The 22191-nt window shown below is 39.1% G+C and overlaps 1 protein-coding gene across 1 annotated transcript in view; it reads left to right on the forward strand.

Moving 5' to 3' along the window:
• LOC126190793 (E3 ubiquitin-protein ligase AMFR-like) overlaps positions 1–2838 on the forward strand; it is a 314778-nt gene extending 311940 nt beyond the window's left edge. The window contains exon 9 of the mRNA XM_049931339.1: positions 267–2838. Coding sequence (XP_049787296.1) covers positions 267–444 — 178 coding nt within the window. The 3' untranslated portion in view covers positions 445–2838. The remainder of the gene's footprint in view (positions 1–266) is intronic.
• Positions 2839–22191: the final 19353 nt, after the last annotated feature.

Consider the following 22191-nt stretch of genomic DNA (forward strand, 5'->3'; position numbering starts at 1 on the left):
CCAGTGACTAATGTAAAATAGATCATAACACATCTGCGACAATTACTGCAATTATACAAAAGAGATTTCATTAAATGTGCACTGTGTCAATATTTATAGCACTGCTAAAATTCCTACAATAAAAATGCATGTTTTAGTCCTTGTACAAAGCATTCTAAACATTGGTGTGCTGTTATTTACATAATATTTCTGCTATCTTCAGCATAAATTTGTGTTCAAAGTTGTTTGTCTAAAGAAATGGTTTCTTTCTTTTTGTCTTAATGCAGTAGTGGTATGCCGGACATAGCACTCTCAGGGGGCCGCTTCTCAAAATCTCCAACCGAGCGGGAGCGAATTTTACGTCTACGGAAGGAACAATTACTGAACACTGCGCGCCGTCGTTACATAGAGAGGCGAGGAGGATCGAGTGCGTCGCCCAGCGCTGGCTCCAGTGGTAGCACCTGACGGGTATTCGGAGCCACGGGGGTCGGTGCACGGGCCACTGTCCCGGGTGTCTCAAATGCTCGACTGCTGAGAGCAAGGGCTGGGCTCGTGGCAGCAGAGCATATGCGGCACACCTTCTCCTGCAGGCTCTCTGTTATGACCCCACCTCCGCCCTAGGTAGTCGTGTACTTCATGCACTGAAAAGGAACTGATGGACTTGGTTAGAAAATGGAAAGTGGCCACTCACATTTACAGTGACTGGTTACTCATTTTAAAAATGAACTAACTTTCTAAAATGTAAAATTTCATGTGGTGCTTCTTTTAAATGCAGCAGATTTTTCAACAAGTAAAAAAATTTCTTTATTAGCAGTAGTTATGAGGGGATGTATTGAACTGCATAATAATGCTTGTGCAGAATTAAACTTTGAATTCATTTCTTGTGGTTCTTAGACTAAGATACTTGTTGGATGAGAATTAGTTTAAAGTTGACATAGAGGATTTGTTGTAACATAAAATTATTAGAATTGTTTCTCTGAACTAGTTGTAATAATTATATTGAGAACAGTGAACTCATATTTCTGCAGAAGTTATTCCATATCACAGTTATCTATTCCGTCTTCATTGAGAAAAAGTATATTACCTATTTCAGGTAATAAATTACTTGTAGAATTGCATGACAATATTCTACAGTTTTTGTCCATCACAGGTTGTTGGTGGAGAACAGTGATGTTTGATTCCTCAGCAAAACCTTAACTTAAAGCTGTGGGGAAAGATTGAATGCATTGTTAAAATGAAGGCTGCATTTAAAGGACTGTGTGAATGTGAGTGACCATTTCCAGTAGGTTGCTGATGCTTGATATCATACCACTGAGACACATGTTCCATTATTTTGTTACCTTATTGTCCAATTACGGAGGTCAGTTTGCATCAGTTTATTGTATACATGGTTGTAAGAACTGTTTTATTCATTCTCCTTTCCTTGCCAGCCAGGAATTGAAATATGGGTTAGTTGGTTGGTTTAGTGTCATGTTGTTTTGAAATCATCTTTCCTTTTGTTCCTTGTGTAAATGAAAGTGGATACAACCAATTTTTACCCTTAGAGAATAATAGTGTTAAGATCTCACTGTCTGATTATGTTGGTTTGTGGGAGAGTAGTGGAAAAACTTGTCTGAATTGGTTACTTTGAGCTTTTGTGGTTATTTTAGTACTCCTTTATGAAAGATGTCCCAAGCACTCAGTACCTATAGAAACGATGATGTATATCCACTTAAAATGCCTTATTATGTAGCACTCCCTTATAAAATGGGAACTGCAGACACAATGTTTTGTATATGGGCATACAGTAAAAGTTCCGAATTGCTTAGATTGAAACAAATGAACGATTATGGTGTCTGTTTCTTGGCATAATTATAAAAGTTTCACAATAGTTGAGTATCAAAAAAGTTCAAACAGGAGAAACTGTTGTTGATGATTATACTTATTTTCCCGACTTAAACTAATTTTTTACCTTTTACTTGCCTTTATATAGGGTCAAATATTTCTAAGATAACAGCTGGGACAATGGAAAACTGACTGTGGAGAACACTGTGTTTAATTTTTTCCTCTGTAGAAACCCATTTAAAGAGATTGCTCCTGAAGTGAAATGCCCCCAGATGTCTACCATAACTATCTTCTCGTGCTCCCACAATTGTTTTTTTTTATTATTATTTTGGCTGAGACTTGTGGACAAGATTTTAGATAGGTTCATAACTGCTGTTAAGTCGAAAAAGTATTGAGCGAACTTGTATTCTGTGTTTATACTTGGTAAATAGTAAATGAATTATTTATTTACAACACTAAGATCAACTTGACAAATTATACTTGAAAACAGGGGACGGACACACACACACACACACACACACACACACAGAGAGAGAGAGAGAGAGAGAGAGAGAGAGAGAGAGAGTACCATAGGAACAAATAAATTCATGTACAATATTGGGAATTTACTTTATCTCACTGATGTGAAAGCAGTTACTATTGTACATTTCAACTTCATGCTATGTATGTGTACTTCTGACAATTCAAAAATGTTTTAGTAGTGATTATGTTGCTGCTGTCACAAATATGGGATTACATTTACGTTTTGTTGTTGCTTATAAAATAGCGTATCCTGCAGCCCTTACAACTCACTTATTTTGCATAGAGTTGAATGCTTTATGTTAACTGTTAAGACAAAGTAACACCACCATATCTATTCTGGTATGTGAGCTTTTTGTGCTGCTGCCAGTGAGTTCATGTAATATCTTGCATAGTGTAAATAAATATTTGTATTATACTTTGTATATTTTAAGCATGAAGTTCTCAGTGGATGTCATAATAGTTAGGTATTGCTTGTATCTGGATAAGACTGATGTAGATAAATTTGGGATAGAAGAGTCTCTTGTACTACTTAGTTAAATGTGCTAGTTGTGAGAACAGGGCTGAGACGTGTGTGTTCATTTGCAGGAAAATATTTATGGACTTCCTTTGAAATAAGAACACTTGTAATGTGACTAATTAAGGATTGAGATGTAAATTAAATCACACTAGTCCAGTCAGAGCAGAGCAGAAATTTTTTTAAAGAAATATTGTTGCACAAGAGGCCTTTGCCTATAAAGTTTTATTTTTGTTTTGTGTGCACAAGAATGTCACTAATTTAGATAGCTTTGTACATTTGAGCTGGTATAATAAGACAACAGTCTTGTTTCCTGGTATGATAATTTTTTTCAGAAATAATTCAGCTAACACATTGTAAAAAATTGCAGTGTTGGTTGCCAGCATGACATGTTTTTAACTTTACTTTTATTAAAATTGTTCCTGCCTTTTTCATAGACATAAGTGTAAAATAAAGCTCTTTATTTTACTAGAAAACTGTTTTACTTGATTTGTCCTTTATATGGGGTACACCAGTTCAAAATACATATCACATCTTTTGTCTCATAAGGTTCCAGCTACTGTAACAATATTTTCACAATGTACTAATGAGAATATGCTGATAATGTGAAGAAAGCAGATTTTGGTTTGCAGGGACAGTCATGAGAGATGCGAAAATACACATTTCAGCAGCACATCCTATTACTCTGTTCAGGAGTTTTATTTTTATGGTCACAGATGAAGATCAATCCCCCTGAAAAGTGTGAAGAAACTATAGGGGGGGGGGGGGGGGGATGATGTAAGGCACCAGATGATGATTTTAGAAAATGTGCTCACTTTATTACATATGGACAAACATTTTAAAAGTTTCAGAAGCTACTACTGGGTAAGACTGCATTATATTGAATTTGACGTGTAATGGAAAATCACTGGACTACTTACATAAAGATGTTCTTAGCCACATGCTATTGCTTCAGAACAGATTTTGGATGTGTTATGGAACAGAGTAGCTTACAGCATGTATAGTTTTAAAGGAAAAAGGATGATGACATAAAAACATAATACTAAGCCTGAGCTGTTTGTGATGCAGGAGATGAAGGGAAGAGAGGCAGCAGTGGATCCATAGATAATAATCACTGTTGAAAGCATGGCAACCACAGTTCAGGTGTGAAATTATTTTTGTGTAAGATCAAAATGCAACTGGACAGGTAATGTTAAATGCATAATGGAACAAGCTATACGCAAGGGTGACAGTAGTGGTCATAAAGATGATCATATACTGTTTTCATGTCTAAGTTTTGTTTCTGCACTATCTACAGGAAACTAAAAGTTGAAAACATTTTCTTTTGCTGTATCTTCTGATCGTACTTGAAATGAGAGGGAGTTGATGAAAACCAGAAGTATGCACCCAAAAAAGTCAAATTCTTACGTATTTTTAAAATTTTAATACTGTTTATACTGACTTCCACAACTAGATTTATCAGTTGTTTGAACTAAATCTTTTCAGCTTTCCAGCCACATCAAGCTTGCGGCAGAGTTCCCCTCAGCCATTGTCAGTTGGTAACTGATTGCCATGTGGTTCTTTATGTTGGCCTTATATAATTGTGGAACTGGCTGTGTCCAAAGTCAGTCATTTCAAAGTAATGTTTTCCTCTCATGTCTGCTTTAACATCACACTTGCAAGGTTTCACAGTGTTCGCACCAGCATTATTTCAGATGTTATTAAATATTTTGATCTCTATATCTTTCTTTTCTACATTACTGCAGAAACTGCAATGTGATGAATATATGCGTCAATTTTATGTCTATTTTCCAAAGCAAATTCAGCTAGTGCCAGTTTCTCTGCAGGGTGTAATCTTGGGACACCTGTCACCTTAAGTCCAGTATTGTTCTATTGTGCAGTGTCTCCTCAGAATAATACTTCCTGCACTCGCATGGTATTTTGTAAATGAGCTCCAAGTTCTTTGATAATACGGTGGTTGATTTGTTGAAGAACATCCTGATGTGTGTGGGTTTCACGGGGGAGAGTGTATCAATCAGATCAGTGTTGTGATAGGGATCTCATTAGCTCCAGCCACAGCTTAACTGGTTATGGAGAATTTTGAGGTTATCACCTTGTACATGGCTCATACAAAGCAGAGTTTTGTTTACTGCTATGTTGAGAACACAATTGTTGTCTGGCCACATGGAAAAAAAAAGTTCTTGAAACATCTCCATAGCATCTATGACCTCGCTTGCTGAAAATCCAAGGGATGTCTCAGCCACAGTGTAAACAGACAATACACTTGTGCAGACCAGTATCGGTACACTTTAAACAACAACAACAACAACAACAACAACCACCACTACCACCACAACCAGACTCGAAAGTGGGCTGTTCTGAAGACCTTGGTTCATTGAATGAAAACTGTCTTGCCCCGATTGCTACAACAACCAACAAATATCAAAAACATTCTCAATGTATCTGCAAGCAGAAAACCACTGAACAGAAGACTAAAAAGCTCATTTTTGTCATTCTGTGGTTCAGTGACGGGGAATATTAGCTGGCTCCTGAAGAGAGGGGGAAAACACCTTCATTTACAAAATACCATGGGAGTGCAAACAGTATTATGTTGACCAGATGGTGCAAACCACAGAACTTGAACATCAGGTGTCATTATCCTATAAAGTGGATGTAGTGGAAAATATTTATCAGAAAACCTGGTATTAGGGGCTATTGAGAAGAGACGGCTGATAGCAAAAGTGAGTTTATCAAAGTTTTCTCTCAATGTAGTGCCTACAAGATTGTGTAAATGCTTAAAAAGGTTCAAGCCTGTGACGCCTTGGAAGCAATTATCTTGCTGAGATGTCATCATTCATAATGAGATTACTTTAAAGAAATGGTGAAGTACGACTGATCAAAAATGGAACCGCAGCTCAGACACTCCTTCCAGCAATTTCAAAGGTAAATCAGACCTTACCTACAAAACTGCCTGCCTCCTTGACCTTAAGTTTTGGTTCTTGTAGACAGAAACAGGTGTTTCAGTTGAGGTGTGGTTAAATTATTTATGGGCAGGGGAAGGGCTATAGAAGAAACTGGGTAGCTGCAATTGAATTAAAATATGCATATTTCTCTCAAGAAGAATGGAAAAAATGAGACAGCCTTCACAATGTGGGAATAGCAAAGACAATTCAGGAATACTATTGGCACAAGCAAGCTATCCTTGGCAAATTGATACATGAATTACATAGACGTCTACATACATATTCCGCAAGACACCATGTAGAGTTTGGCGGAGGGTATCTTGTACCACTACTAGTCATTTCCTCTCCAGTTCCACTCGCAAAAAGTGCGACAGAAAAAATGACTGTTTATACGAGATGTGATCAAAAAGTAATGGTAATTTTTTTTCTCTTAAAGCAAGGATTTTTAATTATTTATCAACATCAGCTTTGTCTCCTCCTAAGTACTCCCCCCTCAGATATAATACACTTGTGCCAGCATTTTTTCCAATCATGGAAGCACTTCTGGAACTCACTTTTTGTTATGGTGGTCAGCTCCTTTAGAGATTATGTTTTTATCTCATCAATGATGGCAAAATGATGTCCCTTTAATGGTTCTCTTCAGCCTTGGGAATAGAAAGAATGGTAGGGAGCTGTGGTGTAAATACATAACAGTTTTGTTTTTTGTGTAAAAATCACAAATAAACATTGAGGTGTGAGCATGAGTATTAACGCAATGCAGTTTCCGCAAATGGTTTCGCCACAATTCTGGTCATTTTGTTTAGATTGCTTCATGCAAACAGCATATAACTCCTAGGTAGTATTCCTTATTGGCCGTGCGACCATAAGGCGGGAACTCATGACAGTGAGAAGAGCCTTCACATATAATTGAACTTATCGAATTTTTTTCAGTCTTGGCTGTTCAGGCTGTTTCCATTGGGATGTTTGGGCCTCGGTTTTAATGTAATACCTGTATACGCATGTTTCGTCACCTGTTATAACCTTCTTTGGAAGCAATGGCAACGGGATGTCTTTCTTGGTAGAAACTCAACAGTTTTGGCACAAACTTTGTTGCTACATGTTTCATGCCCAGAATATCTGAAAAAATTGCATGACATGAACTAAAAGATATGCTGACATCACCAGCGATGACTCTGATGGTGGTTCAGTGATTTTCTAGAACAATTTTCTTTTTACTTCTACCACATTGTCGTCAGTATTTGACATGTTAGGGAATCCAAGGCGGTCATCGTCTTCAGTGTCTTCTCGACCCTCTTTGAAATATTTTTACTATTTATGAACTTTTGTCTTACAGTAGATTCACTAAAAGCCAGTCAACATTTCGAATGCGATTCTGCACTTCATTCCATTTTTTCATGCTAAACCTAATGCAAAGTCTTTGATCCATCTCTTTCCAAAGTAAGAATTCACCGTGCACTCAAAGACACGTATAACCTCCTTGTTCTGCAGTCAGGTTGAAATGCCAGTTCTCTAAATTTCCTCAGTAGTGTTCCTTGAAGAGAACATCACCTTCCTTTCAAAGATTATCATCTTGGAAATATACTGGCCACTAAGGGTGAAAATTGCCCATCAGATTTATGAGCTCATTGATTATGCAAGCAATGCATCTGTGATAAATCATTTGATTCATTTTCCCTCTCACAGTCCAGATTTGTACTTGGACTTAAGTGATTTAAATATTTCATTTCTCTTTCTTTGTTAGGCTGAATGAAATCCTTTTTGGAACCCCTCAACGTGATTGTGTGCTGCAAAAGTCTCTCCTTTACATCAAATATAGATCTATGAAGAAAGTGAAGGTTTGATTATGTTCAGCATACTCGTCCACAATCATTCTGCCAATGAAATTTTTGTATTCAAATTTACTTCTTAAATACTTTTTTTGTATGTGGTGCCCCACAGATTCTAAATATTTAAAGAACTTAATAATAATCAGGATAACTACTACTTGAATAAAAACTTTTTATTGACAAGTTTTGATTGCACATATCAGATTCATGTATAAGAATGGAAAAGCCTTGGTGTGTGGTTTTTTTTTTTGGGGGGGGGGGGGGAGGGAGTTAACAGCAGTCATCATTTTAGGGGGAATAAATAAAGATTTTATTCATCAACACTATCCAGCAATGAGAAACAAGATGACCGATCTGGGAGAGACACCAATAACTGCCATTTGCAGTGAGGATACAAGTATGGGCACAAGTATAATCTTTGTTCCAATTTAAGTTTAAAGAATTTTTTGCATTGTTAATCACAAAAAATTGGAAATATGATTTTCCTCAACCCCTCAAGTTTTTTTAGGGCATCCATTAGGCAACTTTTTTTTGTCCTAAACTGCAATTATTTAGCACCAGTTAATTTTTTTTTTTAGCGTTTCAATAGAATCAGTGCAGCATATCAGGGTACTTTCCAGAGAAACATCCCATTTTGAGAATGATCCCAGTTTCATTCTGTCACTATATTTGAAACTTTTAAGTTGACTTTGATTCATCTACTTTTACTGATAACATAAAGGTCAGTTATAGACACAAACATTTCTACTCGGCAAGCCACTTTATGGTTGTGTGGCAGAGAATGTACATCTATATGTGCAGCACTGAAGTGTATGACTGGGTGCTTTTATTTTAACTCTGTATTACAACTACTCCTATTCCATTTACAGATGGAATGTGCAATGAATGATTGCTTTCAGGCTTCAGTGGGAGCTGTTATCAGCATGACTCACACCATATAGGATGTGTAATGCTGAAGAATATTTGTAGTTTTGCCCTAAAGGACTACAGTTGAGCCTCTGTGGTTATGGTTGTTCCACTTCATATCTCCGCACTCCCAAGTATTTGTATGTTATGGCTGACTACTTGTCATTCACCACATGCGTGCTCCCCACCGTTACCCTGCTCTCTCTCCCCTTCTCGCCCTATGCCACCTCCTTACTCCAACAACCAACCCCTGATTGCTGCTCATGTCAGACGCAGGCACAGCGTGTAGTTTGGCCAGTGGGACTGTAGACAGTAGGGTGTGTGCATGTTTTTTTTTTTTCCTGCTTCTGAAGGAGGATCTTATCTTTTTGTCTGAAAGCTAAAAGTGCGGTGGTCTTTTCATTGTTTCAGTCTGCGACCTGACATTTCTCTATGTGATGAATAGCGATCTATCCTTTTCATACTGTTTACTCCAGCCTTGGCTTTCCATTCTTTGATTTTGCCACTTAGCAATACATTAGTTAAGGGTTACACACTTTCATTTTTGTGAAGTCCAAACCTTTGCCTTTCTCTGCATTAAGAGGAAGTTCCAGCTTTGAAAAAGACTGATTTGATTGAGGTGTATGGGGATATTAATATTTTCCCAGATTTATTTTTTAATTTTTTTAAATTTTTTTCAATAACTGGATCATGGAAAAAGCCTCAAATTACTGTCCATTCAATCGTTAATGTATAACAAGAACATAAACTGTCTTGTTACGCTGCCTTGGGACAAAGCGCAAATTACACCAAAATAACATTTTGCAACCTCTCCTCTACAGGAAATCTTTGTTATGTAATCCATCGCTAGCTTTTTCTTTAGAAGCAGCAATGTGGTGCTGAATCCAATGCTTTTCTAAAGTCTATACACATCAAATCCATGTTATTTCCTCTATACTAGCACTATGGATATTATGCGCATTCCTGGATTTTCCTTTGTGAAGGAATATTTGAAGATGGAATTTAATTTTTTGGATTTGATTTGCTACTTTTGCTAACTATACTATCCACAAGCATCAGGACACTGCCACTGACAGTCTACCACAGTATTTTGTGGTTTTAAGGTAGTTCATTTGATAACATTTCACAGTGATAAGATACTGTAGTATTTACACAATGCCCTTCTCTTACGTCCATGTGTTTCAGTAATCTGCCTATGAGTAGATATGTGCTTTGATTTGTACAGATTACGCAGCAGGTGCTGTACTCAAGGAAATTCTTGATATTTCTTATTTACCAAGGAGGGATCTCCACCATTCTTAATTATTCTGCTAGGTACATATTTTTCTAATGACACAAACAAACACTGGAATTCAGGGAAACAATTTTCTTAAACAATATATCTCCACAATGATTAGGAAAATACAGATGTAGATCACAGGTGTCAAATTTAGTACAGAATTTGTTTCATGTGACGTACGTAAACTATCAAAACGTCCTAAAATATGTCTCTAGTAAAAACTGTCAGAACTTCCTAAAATATGTCTGTAGTAACACTGCAGTTAGCAAGAACGAGATACTATGAATGTATGAATTATATTATGAATTGTACACACAAACTTATGAACATTTTAAAAATACAGTAATTACAATTTTTAATGAATTTCATCTGAAAAAGCTTGGTCAAAGTTTTCAAGAAATGGGAATGCTAAGGAGGAGTAGATACCCAGTACATTTAATCTCCAGGTTCCCTTGTTTTCTTCTCTGGCGTGAACATTGTTTCAATGTTTAAAAGTGTATCTGTTTGTGTTTTTGTGTGTCTTTACATATTTTTATGCATTTTTATGCGTCTTTTCACCTATCCACTCCTCTCACAATGGCCAACGCCTTTTTTTGTGCATTTGTGCGTCATTCCTGTTTCCCTGGCTGAAACCTAGTTCCGCATCCTGTTTCTCAAATGCTGCCTACATCATGGAATCCTCTCAAATGGCCTAACTGTAAAGATTCCTTTTTCTGTATCCCACTCCTCCTTTCACAAGGATCTACACCGTTTCAGATTCTGCCAATCCGTGGCCCTCACAAACCTGGTACTGCAAAAGTACATCTCCATGGCACAGGCATCCCAGAACCACCTTTGCTCCATCCGCAAATGCTATTACTCTAAGTGATCCCTACTCCATACACCACCTCCATAAGTTATCCAACCTGCTGGTACCCTACTGCCACCTCGGAGCACCATATCTACTTGTCACATGCCCCTAAACTCCCTGCCAACTATCCACCAAACCCAGAGCCAAAACATCAACATAACACTGTTATTAAACTTTCTACCAAAACCCTCATCTCCATAGAAGTTTCAGTCCCGTCCATAGCCCTACACCCAAAAATAACCAAGACCTACTCTCCTCCTCCTGATTCCTGCAATGGAAGCACTTCTCTACTGCCAATCCCTCCATCCAAAACTACCCTAAATCCAACATTGAACCCTCCCTCTTCCAGTTCATACCACCATCCAACTGTGATCTTTCCCTCCCACTTAATGACCTGCTGATCACCTTCCAGGAATTCCTACCTCCAATTTAGGCTCACCATCCTTCCCCAGGTCCCTTCTTCAGAACCCCAACCTTTCAGCAGAAGAAAGAACAGCCATGCACAACCTCAAAATCAATCCTGACCTAATCGTCTTACCTGCAGACAAAGGTTCCACCACTGTTGTTATGAATCACAGTGACTACCTGGCAGGAGGCCTCTGCCAGTTCTGACTCCTCCACCTGTAAACCCTTCTGGTAGGCCCTTCCCAGAACATCTCCCTTGAATCCATTTCTATCCTCACCCTATGACACCCTGCACACCCACCTTCCTCTTGCTCCCCAAAATCCTCAAACCCATCAATCCTTGACACCTCTTGTGGCTTATTATTGTGTCCTATTGAAAGAATTTCGGCCCTCCAACCAATTGCCTGTTATCTAGCTTCCCATGCTGACACACCAACCACTTCCTTCCCCAACTCTCCTCAATCCCCATTCTTTTACGTCCTGGATTTCCACTCGTCACTCTTGATGCCACCTCGACTACACACCAACATGCCTCTTGCCCAAGGCCTTACTGCTATTGAACACAATCTTTCCCAATGTCCTTCAGACTCCAAACCCACCTCCTCATGCTTCAAAACACCTTACTAATTTTATCCTAACCCACAACTACTTGGCCTTTGAAGGGAAGATACATAAAAAAACTGCGGCACAGTCATGGCTACCCACATGGCACTATCCTACCCTCCCAAAACACCAAACCCCTAGTATGGTTCAGGTTCATTGATGATATCTTCATTGGCCAAGACACCCTATCTTCATACCTTCCCAAGCGCAACACTTTCTATCCCATCCACTTCACATGGTCCTCTTCAACCTGGTGTGCCACCTTCCTAGATGTTGACCACATCCTCTCTGATGTCTCCATCTGCACCTCTGTCCACATTAAACCCACGAACCACCAACAGTACCTGCATTTTGACAGCTGTCATCCCTTTCACACCAAAAAATCCCTCTCATATAGCTGGGCCCCTCAGGGATGGCGTATCTGCAGTGACAAAACTACCTTGCTCAGTATGTGGAGGCTCTTACCAAGGTCTTCACAGACAGACATTATCCTCCAGACCTGGTCCACAAACAGATCTCCAGCGTCATTTCTCCTCACACCCCCAATCCTCCCACCACCTCCAAGAACCAGCCACCACGGAGTGTCCCCTTCATAACCCAGTACATCCTGAACTGGAACAACCGAGCCACATCCTTTGCCAGGGCTCTGATTACCTATTGTTGTGCCATCAAATGATGGACATCCTACTTGAGATACTTCCTGCCCCTCCTAGTCCATCCCTATGCCACTCCCAATCCGAACCTTTTGCCTAAAGGACCATATCCCTGTGGAAGACCAAGGTGCAAAACCGGCCCAATCGACCCACCCAGCACTTCCTATTCCAGTCCTGTCATAGGTTTATCTTATTCCATCAGAGGCAGCCACCTGTGAAAGCAGCCATGTCATTTACCAGTTCTGTTACGATCACTGCACAGCTTTTAAATTGTTACGGATACCAACCAGCTGTCCACCAGGATGAACAGCCACTGGCAAGCTGTGCCCAAGACCAAAGTAGACCACCGTGTGGCACAACATACAGCTGAATATAAGTTGCTTGATTTCAATGGCTGCTTCACTACCGGAGCCATCTGGTGGATCGCCCATCCCCGCCAACGCCAGTTTTTCTGTACTGTGCAGATGAAAGTTATCCTTACAACACATTCTCCACTCCTATGGTTATCTCGGCCTCAACCTATGGTAACCTATTGTCCCAACACCCTTCATCCAACAGTTTCCACCCCCTGTCCTATCATCTCCTCCCCATTCTCATCTCCCATCCTGTTTATTTGCCACTCTCTGCCAATGCAACCACCCATTTTCCCTGCTCCTCTCCTTTTTTTTCCCACCTCCCTGCCCCACAATCTTCTGACTCTGCGCCTGTTGGAATTCTAGTCTCTGCTCACTCCTGCAGACAGTGTTTCTCTCTCTCTCTCTCTCTCTCTCTCTCTCTCTCTCTCTCTCTCTCTCTCTACCCCCCCCCCCCCACCTCCCTCCCCCCACCCACCCGCCTGTACACTACTATCCCTTCTCCTGTCCCACCCTGTCCATATTGCTGCTTGCATCCCACAAGATATTTGCATTCTGGCCTGAGATGCTGGAGTTGGCATGTGTGCATGAGGTGTGCTTGCTTGTGTGTACGAATGGTGTGTCTATTACTGATGAAGGCTGTGGCCGAAAGCTTTATTTAAATGTCTTTTAATTGTGCCTGTCTGCATCTGCCAGCCGGTGTGGCTAAGTGGTTCTAGACGCTTCAGTCTGGTACCGCGCGACCACTACGGTCGCAGGTTCGAATCCTGCCTTGGGCATGGATGTGTATGATGTCCATAGGTTAGTTAGGTTTAAGTAGTTCTAAGTTCTAGGGGACTGATGACCTCAGATGTGAAGTCCCAAAGTGCTCAGAGCCATTTGAACCATTTTGTCTGCAACTTAACATGTCTTCTTTATGGTAAGTAGCAATCCGTCTTCTTGATATTCCTACCTGGAGTTTCCATTGTTTGATTTTGGAATGATAAAAAAAATTACTTATTTATATAGCCCCATGCTGTGAAGCATGACACTTAAGCTTCCAGGTAGGAGTAAGTTATTTAGCTTCCAAATTGCGACCTCCAATTCCCTGTCCCCCACAGAGAAAATGTGGTGGCATCAGGTCTGAGTCTGCACATTATGTAAAGAATGGTGGGAGGTTGGAAGTGATAAGGAAATAAATGGCAGTGACGGAATTTTTATTTCTTTCACTATTTTTTGTGTGTAGGCAAGAGAAGGAGGAATTGATTGTGCATGAAGAACCACTAACTTGATTTTCATCAAATCATCGAAGTTCAGAATAGGTGAACTGCATCACTGAACTCAGTGATAGTGTGCAACAAGTATTATGAGTAACTTCAGTAAGCATTTCATATAACAAACTGTTATTAAATGCTTCACATTGTAGAGAATGGGTCATTACAGTGAGGTCTTGTTCAAATTTTTAAATTTATCATAGAATGAAGGCTTTCACGACCGGATGACATAGCTGCTGGTAAACCTTTTTGGATGTAAAGTAGTGGACCAAGAAACTCTTCTGTTCCTGATGTTTTGTCCAGCGCAGACCTGTAAGAAACATCAGGAACAGAAGAGTTTCTTGGACCACCACTTTACATCCCGAAAGGTTTTAAATATATGCTTAACAATATGTGTTGGCAACACGTGGATTCAATGAACTGAACTATAATGGATATGTATTGTAGATCATTTCCAAAGATAAGCATAAATCTAAATTTTTATAAAGCCATATTATAACTAATGGAAAAAAGATGCTGGTTGGCCTAAATGAAGGCTTGGTTGGTCTACAAGAAGGAACAATGACAGTATGACAGCATTAACTCAGTGACTAGAAGTGTGCCTAGAAATTAAATACAGAATTGTAGAAGCAAGAATACTTAATTGTGAAAATAAAATGAACTGGAGAAATAATTAAAATCAATAAATTTGAATGAAATAGAGAATTGTAAAACATCTTAGGACTACCTAAATTTGAAACACTGCAGAATGGCAAGGCCACAGAGAAAGCACAAGACTCGAGCTTTTCTCATATCAAACAAAGTACACAGGAATATAATAGAGGGAAACTTCCACGTGGGAAAAATATATCTAAAAAGAAAGATGATGAGACTTACCAAACAAAAGCGCTGGCAGGTCGATAGACACACAAACAAACACACAAAATTCAAGCTTTCGCAACCAACGGTTGCCTCATCAGGAAAGAGGGAAGGAGAGGGAAAGACGAAAGGATTTGGGTTTTAAGGGAGAGGGTAAGGAGTCATTCCAATCCCGGGAGCAGAAAGACTTTTTTTTTTCATATGACTTAATTTTCTGCCCTCTATTAAGCTGGTGAGAAACTATCAGGCTTCAAATAACTAAAAATAATCACTCATCATGCAGCTGACTGGTCAACAGGCACAGAAATTCATTGCTATACTTTTGTAGAATGTCCTGTTCCAGAGCCAAGTAGTACATAATCCAAGTCAGCTCTAAAGGACACTGTCCAAAAGCTGAGCAACATTTTCAACCTCTTTTATGAGCTTGTAAACTATATAACTCCTCAGCTATGTGGTGGATGGTTACCTTTACTCCTTCAATTAATTTGTATTCCAGCAGGACACCCCATTACTGTACAGATATCACCAACTTTCTGTAAACAAAACATGGAATGTTTGTTTACTGTTGTCCTAGCTTGTGCCACTGATTTAGAGCACCAAAAATATGATTATTTCACTAATAAGTATAATGAACCCCATAAAGATTCACCAGTGGAAATTATGAAAACATATCCTCACATAGAGGGCGCCCAAGAACACGGTGGAAAATGGGAGTGAGAATATCTGTTGAAAGGAGAGGTGTGACCTGGCAGCAAGTGGAGGAAGAAAAGTGGTGGGAGGACCGAGCCAAATGGAGAGGACTCGTCAGCACCCAGACCCGGCAGTAGCTGGAGCGGGATTCGGATATAGATAGATCCTCACATACTACTCTATTTGTCAGAGACGACATATGAGTGCTGATTTCAGCTGGAATAAATGCATGGACAGTCAGTACGCTATAATCAATCTGCCATCTCCACAGCACTTTGCACACAGATCTTGTGAAACTGAGTGTTTTTTTTTTCTTCCCTGTTAAGCTATCAAATTATCACTTCATGAGTTGTTACTAAAATTTGTGATTCTAATTTAACATGACTGTCAATAATCTGACAAAGATGGTTTCTGATGTCTGCTATGTGGCTAGTTGAGAAGATAAAATAACCTCTGCATCATCTAATCTGCACCTATAGAAATGCCGGATCAGTGGGTTCACCGAGACTTCTCCATTGGCAACCGTTGTGAGCTGTAATTTGTTGTTGTTATTGTGGTCTTCAGTCCAGAGACTAGTCTGATGCAGCTCTCCATGCTACTCTATTATGTGCAGTCTTCTTCATCTCCCAGTACCTACAGCAACCTACATTCTTCTGAATTTGCTTAGTGTGTTCATCTTTTGGTCTCCCTCTACAATTTTTACCCTCCAATACTGAATTGGTGATTCCTTGATGCCTCAGAACATGTCCTACCAACCAGTCCCTTCTTCTAGTCAAGTTGTGCCACCAATTCCTCTTTGCCCCAATTCTATTCAATATCTCCTCATTAGTTACATGATCTACTCATCTAATCTTCAGCATTCTTCTGTAGCACCACATTTCGAAAGCTTCTATTCTCTTCTTGGTTACACCACTTATCACCCATGTTTCACTTCCAAACAAGGGTACACTCCGTATGAATGCTTTCAGAAAAAACTTCTTGACACTTAAATCTGTACTCGATGTTAACAAATTTCTCTTCTTCAGAAACGCTTTCCTTGCCAATGCCAGTCTACATTTTATATCCTCTCTATTTCGACCATCATCAGTTATTTTGCTCCCCAATAGCAAAACTCATCTACCACTTTAAGTGTCTCATTTCCTAATCTAATTCCCTCAGCATCACCCGACTTAATTCAACTACATTCCATTATCCTCTTTTTGCTTCTGTTGATGTTCATTTTACATCCTCCTTTCAAGTCACTGTCCATTCCATTCAACTGCTCTTCCAGGTCCTTTGCTATCTCTCACAGAATTACAATCTCATCAAACCTAAAAATTTTTGTTTCTTCTCTGTGGATTTTAATTCCTACTCCGAATTTTTCTTTTGTTTTCTTTACTGCTTGCTGAATATACAGATTGAATAACATCGGGGATAGGCTACAACCCTGTCTCACTCCCTTCCTGACCACTGCTTCTTGTAAATAGCCTTTTGCTCCCTGTATTTTACCCCTGGCACCTTCAGAATTTGAAAGATAGTATTCCGGTCAACATTGTCAAAAGCTTTCTCTAAGACTACAAATGCTAGAAACGTAGGTTTGCCTTTCCTTAATCTATCTTCTAAGCTAAGTTGTAGGGTCAGTATTGCCTCACATGTGTATTCTCATAAGACAGTTCCTGATTCCTCAAAGTGTGTATCATCGTTACATAAACACTTTATATTAACATGTAACCAAAACCTTAATTTTGTAAATGGTTTTAGACAGTGTACATGTTTAGGGCTTTTAGTCGTTAATCTTGTAATTTAGAATTATTTAATTTACTTGAACCCAAGAAATCATTCCTTATACAGGGTGTTACAAAAAGGTACGGCCAAACTTTCAGGAAACATTCCTCACACACAAAGAAAGAAAATATGTTATGTGGACATGTGTCCGGAAACGCTTACTTTCCATGTCAGAGCTCATTTTATTACTTCTCTTCAAATCACATTAATCATGGAATGGAAACACACAGCAACAGAATGTGCCAGCGTGACTTCAAACACTTTGTTACAGGAAATGTTCAAAATGTCCTCCGTTAGCGAGGATACATGCATCCACCCTCCGTCGCATGGAATCCCTGATGCGCTGATGCAGCCCTGGAGAATGGCGTATTGTATCACAGCCGTCCACAATACGAGCACGAAGAGTCTCTACATTTGGTACCGGGGTTGCGTAGACAAGAGCTTTCAAATGCCCCCATAAATGAAAGTCAAGAGGGTTGAGGTCAGGAGAGCATGGAGGCCATGGAATTGGTCCACCTCTACCAATCCATCGGTCACCGAATCTGTTGTTGAGAAGCGTACGAACACTTCGACTGAAATGTGCAGGAGCTCCATCGTGCATGAACCACATGTTGTGTCGTACTTGTAAAGGCACATGTTCCAGCAGCACAGGTAGCGTATCCTGTACGAAATCATGATAATGTGCTCCATTGAGTGTAGGTGGACGTAACTAAAATGAGCTCTAACATGGAAATTAAGCGTTTCCGGACACATGTTGAAATAACATCTTTTCTTTATTTGTGTGTGAGGAATGTTTCCTGAAAGTTTGGCCGTACCTTTTTGTAACACCCTGTGTAAGGATGTGTAAGAGAAATTATTCCTTAATTAAAGGTGTGCAAAATAATGGCTCCCCTCAGACAGATCAATTATAGAACTTACCAGCTATAGAGCTTTTCTCTTCATGGTCTGGACTCTGTGTGAAAAGTGGGATATGTGTCATCATGCCTGAGAGGATTTGATCGCTCTTATGACAAATGCTTTCACTCAAATGTTCTGGTGATCTAAATAGAGCAATCTAACAAATGTACACAAAATGATGTATCACGAACTATTCTGTATTACTTCTTATAAAGGTTGGCAAAATATTCCGAAGAGTCTTTATTACTTGCGCCTTCTTGGGGAAGTCACTTATGCAGATCCCAAATCCAAACAAATGCCCATGATCAGTACTTTCAGTTAACAGGGTAGGGGGAGGGGGAATTATACACAACCAAATGTATTCTGGGTGTAGGTGTCTAGATTTGGAAAACCTCAATAAATGCGTTAGTACTGGCTGGCTGAGCATGCATGTAGTGTCACTTTTGGCTAGTCCCACTTTCTTCCTTGTTAGTGAGGGACAGTATGACTATACTATCTGTATTTACTTTCTCGCCTTCTCCAAAACTGAGTCACCAAAGTGAAACACACTTAACTCGTGTACTTCCCTCTTTACTTTTATGGACAACCATGCACAGCTCCAGCATTGTCCCTGGGTCAATTGATACGTAACGACACTTTGTCATCAGTTCTAATACTAGTCTGATGCAAGCAAATCTTCACACTAGGCCATTATTTTCATAAGAGCGTAACTACTGCACGCTACATCCATTTGAACCTAACTCGGTGACTCTTGTATAAGATCATAGAGTTCCAATAGCACCTTGCATTTGCAATTACACTCTGTGGGCATTGCCTGAATATAAAATGATAATGACTTTGAGCAGCAGTCAAATCCTTATTCTGATTTAGAGATTCGATTAGGCCTAACACCCAAGTATTAGAGAAATAATTCATGAACTCAAATGGGAATCCATAGAGGGAAGATGATGCTCTTTCCATGTGGCACTATTGGGGAAATTTAGAGAACTAGCACTTGAGGCGACTACAGAATGATTATACCGCTACCAATGTAAATTTTGTGTAAGGACCACAAAGATAAGCTGCAAGAAACTGGGGCTCATACAGAGGCTCTCAAGACAACTGTTTTTCCTGCACTATTTGTGAATGAAATGACAAGTAGTGGTATGTGATACCCATGCCATGCACCACACGGTGACTTGCGAAGTGTGCTTGTAAATGGAGATGTCCACTCAGTAATCATTGTTTTGATAATAACTACTTGGACAGTGGCTGTGGTAGGAATGACAGTATAACAATTTCTTGCATTTAATGTTGTGTTAAAAGAGAAGGCTTGCCATTGGGAGGTACAAAAAGGAAGGGTTGATGGGCCAAGGACATAGACAATGGGGGAGGGGGACAGGTGACTGGGCTATTTTCATCATATGACAAGTAAGGGATACAAACTATCTATATATCCACAGCACTATTAGCTATTATCGAATCCTGTTATATCCAAAATCATTTTTGGCCTTGTTTGAGCTAAATTGTTATTTTAATCAGTTCAGTCCTTATTTGTAATTGAATTCAATGCAAGTGCTACTATTTATTGATTTTCTGTTGTGTGCTGTTGTGATAGTTTCTAATTATGGATAAGTTTGTAAGAAGAAAGGAGGAGGAAACTGATTCTGTTCATCCGCTAGCATTATGGTAAGTTAAAAATATGTATGCACTACTAAAATAGCCTAATTACCAGCAGTTTGATGTTAGCACTGAGTTGTTATTTGGAGGCTGGTAGAACTTTGGGGTTGCAATATTTCAGTATATCACAAGGCAGCAACGCAGTAAATATCATAACAAATGGCATTAAATTAAAATCAGTGCACAAAAATACGCTTGGATTTGGCTGCTTCATTGCCCAAATGGTGATGGTTATGTTTCTTTGACAAATTTGCTCAATATCCTATTATTAATAGCCGAAATAGCAAAATATCACCCAATCTGGTTAACCAGTTCTGATGTGGAATGATGGGGAGGGATTTGGGGAGAGCGGGTGGGATATGTGATGACAGCACATTCTATAGTTTGTTTCTAAAAGATTTTTTCAGTGGGTTGCTTGGATTCGTCGTAAGCCAACAGCGCCCTTCGTCCCAAATCTATTTACGCTCTTGTAAATAACTGAAGCTAGGCATTCAAACACTATCGAAAGACCAAATGTACACAGTTAAAGGAAAAAATGCAATGTCAGAACTTAATCTGTTGTTGTAATGCATTTTATTTTAGTTTAAAACAAAGTACAACAACCCATTTTACCAAATTCTCCACTGACTTTGGGTAGTTCTGCATGTTGAGTCACTGAGCTAGCAACTCTTGGATTTGGGAGACTACGTGGCTCGAGTCCATCCACTGCCAATCTCGAAAATGATTTTCAGTGGTTTCCCATTTAACTTTAGGCAAATGCTGAGGTTGGTCCCTTACTACATGCCACAGCCAGTTCTTTGCAAACACCTTTATTTCCTGATGGATCCCAAGTCCCATAAAGCTGCAGCCCCTCTGCTTAAATGAAAAGAGTTGCACTGAAGATGAGCCAAGCATCTCTTTGGAGACTCACAGCACTAAAAGCCGTATGACAAATAATTAATAATCCAAACGCTTCGCATTTATCTCTCTCGTGCAAAAAATGATCTTTCTTACATTGCAAGTAGAGGCAGATGAGGAAATTTGGGAAAGTGTAAGGATGAATAATTCCAGATCATTTGCATTTTTGCCACCAGAAATTATTCCAGTTTCTCTGTCGAACAGAGGTCTCTCTGTTCCAAAAATCCTGTTGTTAATAATTATGGTGCACCAAAAAAAATTAGTGCTTGTGCATTCCAGATCACTTCTTCAGCTCAACTCCACACTGAAAGAAAAAGGGTGTAAAATGACCTAGGATGGTGAAGGGAAATTGAAGCACGACTGCTTCCTGGTGGTTTGCCAATGTACAGCACTTCTAACTAATGAGATTATATCTCTGCTTGGTGAAAACCAAGAGAGCAATTTCTAATAAAATGGTTTATTGTTCTTATGAAAATTTTCATAATAAATGAAAAACGTGTCATTGTACGATCCTCTTTAACAAATCTGACCCCCCTCCCTCGACAAAATCCTGGCTTCGTCCTTGCATTGGGATTAGGAGACTGGCAGTCTTCTAAGAGTTGCTATTTTGACTATTCCACAATACGACAAGAGAAAAAGACATTAAATAGGAAAAAATTAGAAATTCAAAGCTTTTAACAGTTTTTGGATGATTTACTTATGCTCTGTAAGCTGTTGCTGTCTCTTAACTTTAATTATTGGGAAATTAAATATTTCTTTAAGTTGATGCAGCTGACTAAATAATACATTCAGGTACTGTAAACATCTCTCCAAAGGGAAATGACATGTATTAGGCAAATTATACAAGCAATCTTTTGCAGTTAATCACTTTTGATGTTGATAATTGGCTATTATTCAAATTTTTCTTTTAAAAAGTGTTTAATAGCAAGTCACCACCAAGGTTATTAGACAATCAGATTTCCTCAGATCTGTCACGAGCTGGAAAAGGAATCAGGTTAATTTTAAAGTAATCTCCTGCCATTTTATTTTGAGCTGTTATAAAAGCTATGCTTCAGTGTTAACACTTTCAAAAACTGGTTTGTTACATCTCTGACTGAAGTGTGGGGTTCAAAACCCTTTATTTCTCCGACATCTGATATAAGTGAATGAAGTCCTTCTGAGTATCAGACTGTAAAATTAATACCAACTAAAAACAAAAGCAGTCATTTCAATGGCTGCAAATTAGTTGAAACATTTGTTTTATAGTTGCAATTTAATTTTACGTTACGATGTGGCATACTGCGCTAAAGGTAATGATTCAGGTTCATTCAACAAAAAACAAACTCGCAAGTCCCTTTATAAATGGTTGGATCAACTGTTTGGTTGGGGTATGGTTGACCCCTTCCTCCCACAATGGAACCACGCTAGTAATGAAGGAATCCTTATGTACATTAGGCCCTGTAATAATAGGAATTTCCTATGAAGCTTAATTCATATGCCTGCTTCGAAACCACAGTAATCAAAACAAACAATTAAAA

The sequence above is a fragment of the Schistocerca cancellata genome, chromosome 6, assembly GCF_023864275.1.
Source record: "Schistocerca cancellata isolate TAMUIC-IGC-003103 chromosome 6, iqSchCanc2.1, whole genome shotgun sequence".
NCBI classification, from domain to species: Eukaryota; Metazoa; Arthropoda; class Insecta; order Orthoptera; family Acrididae; genus Schistocerca; species Schistocerca cancellata.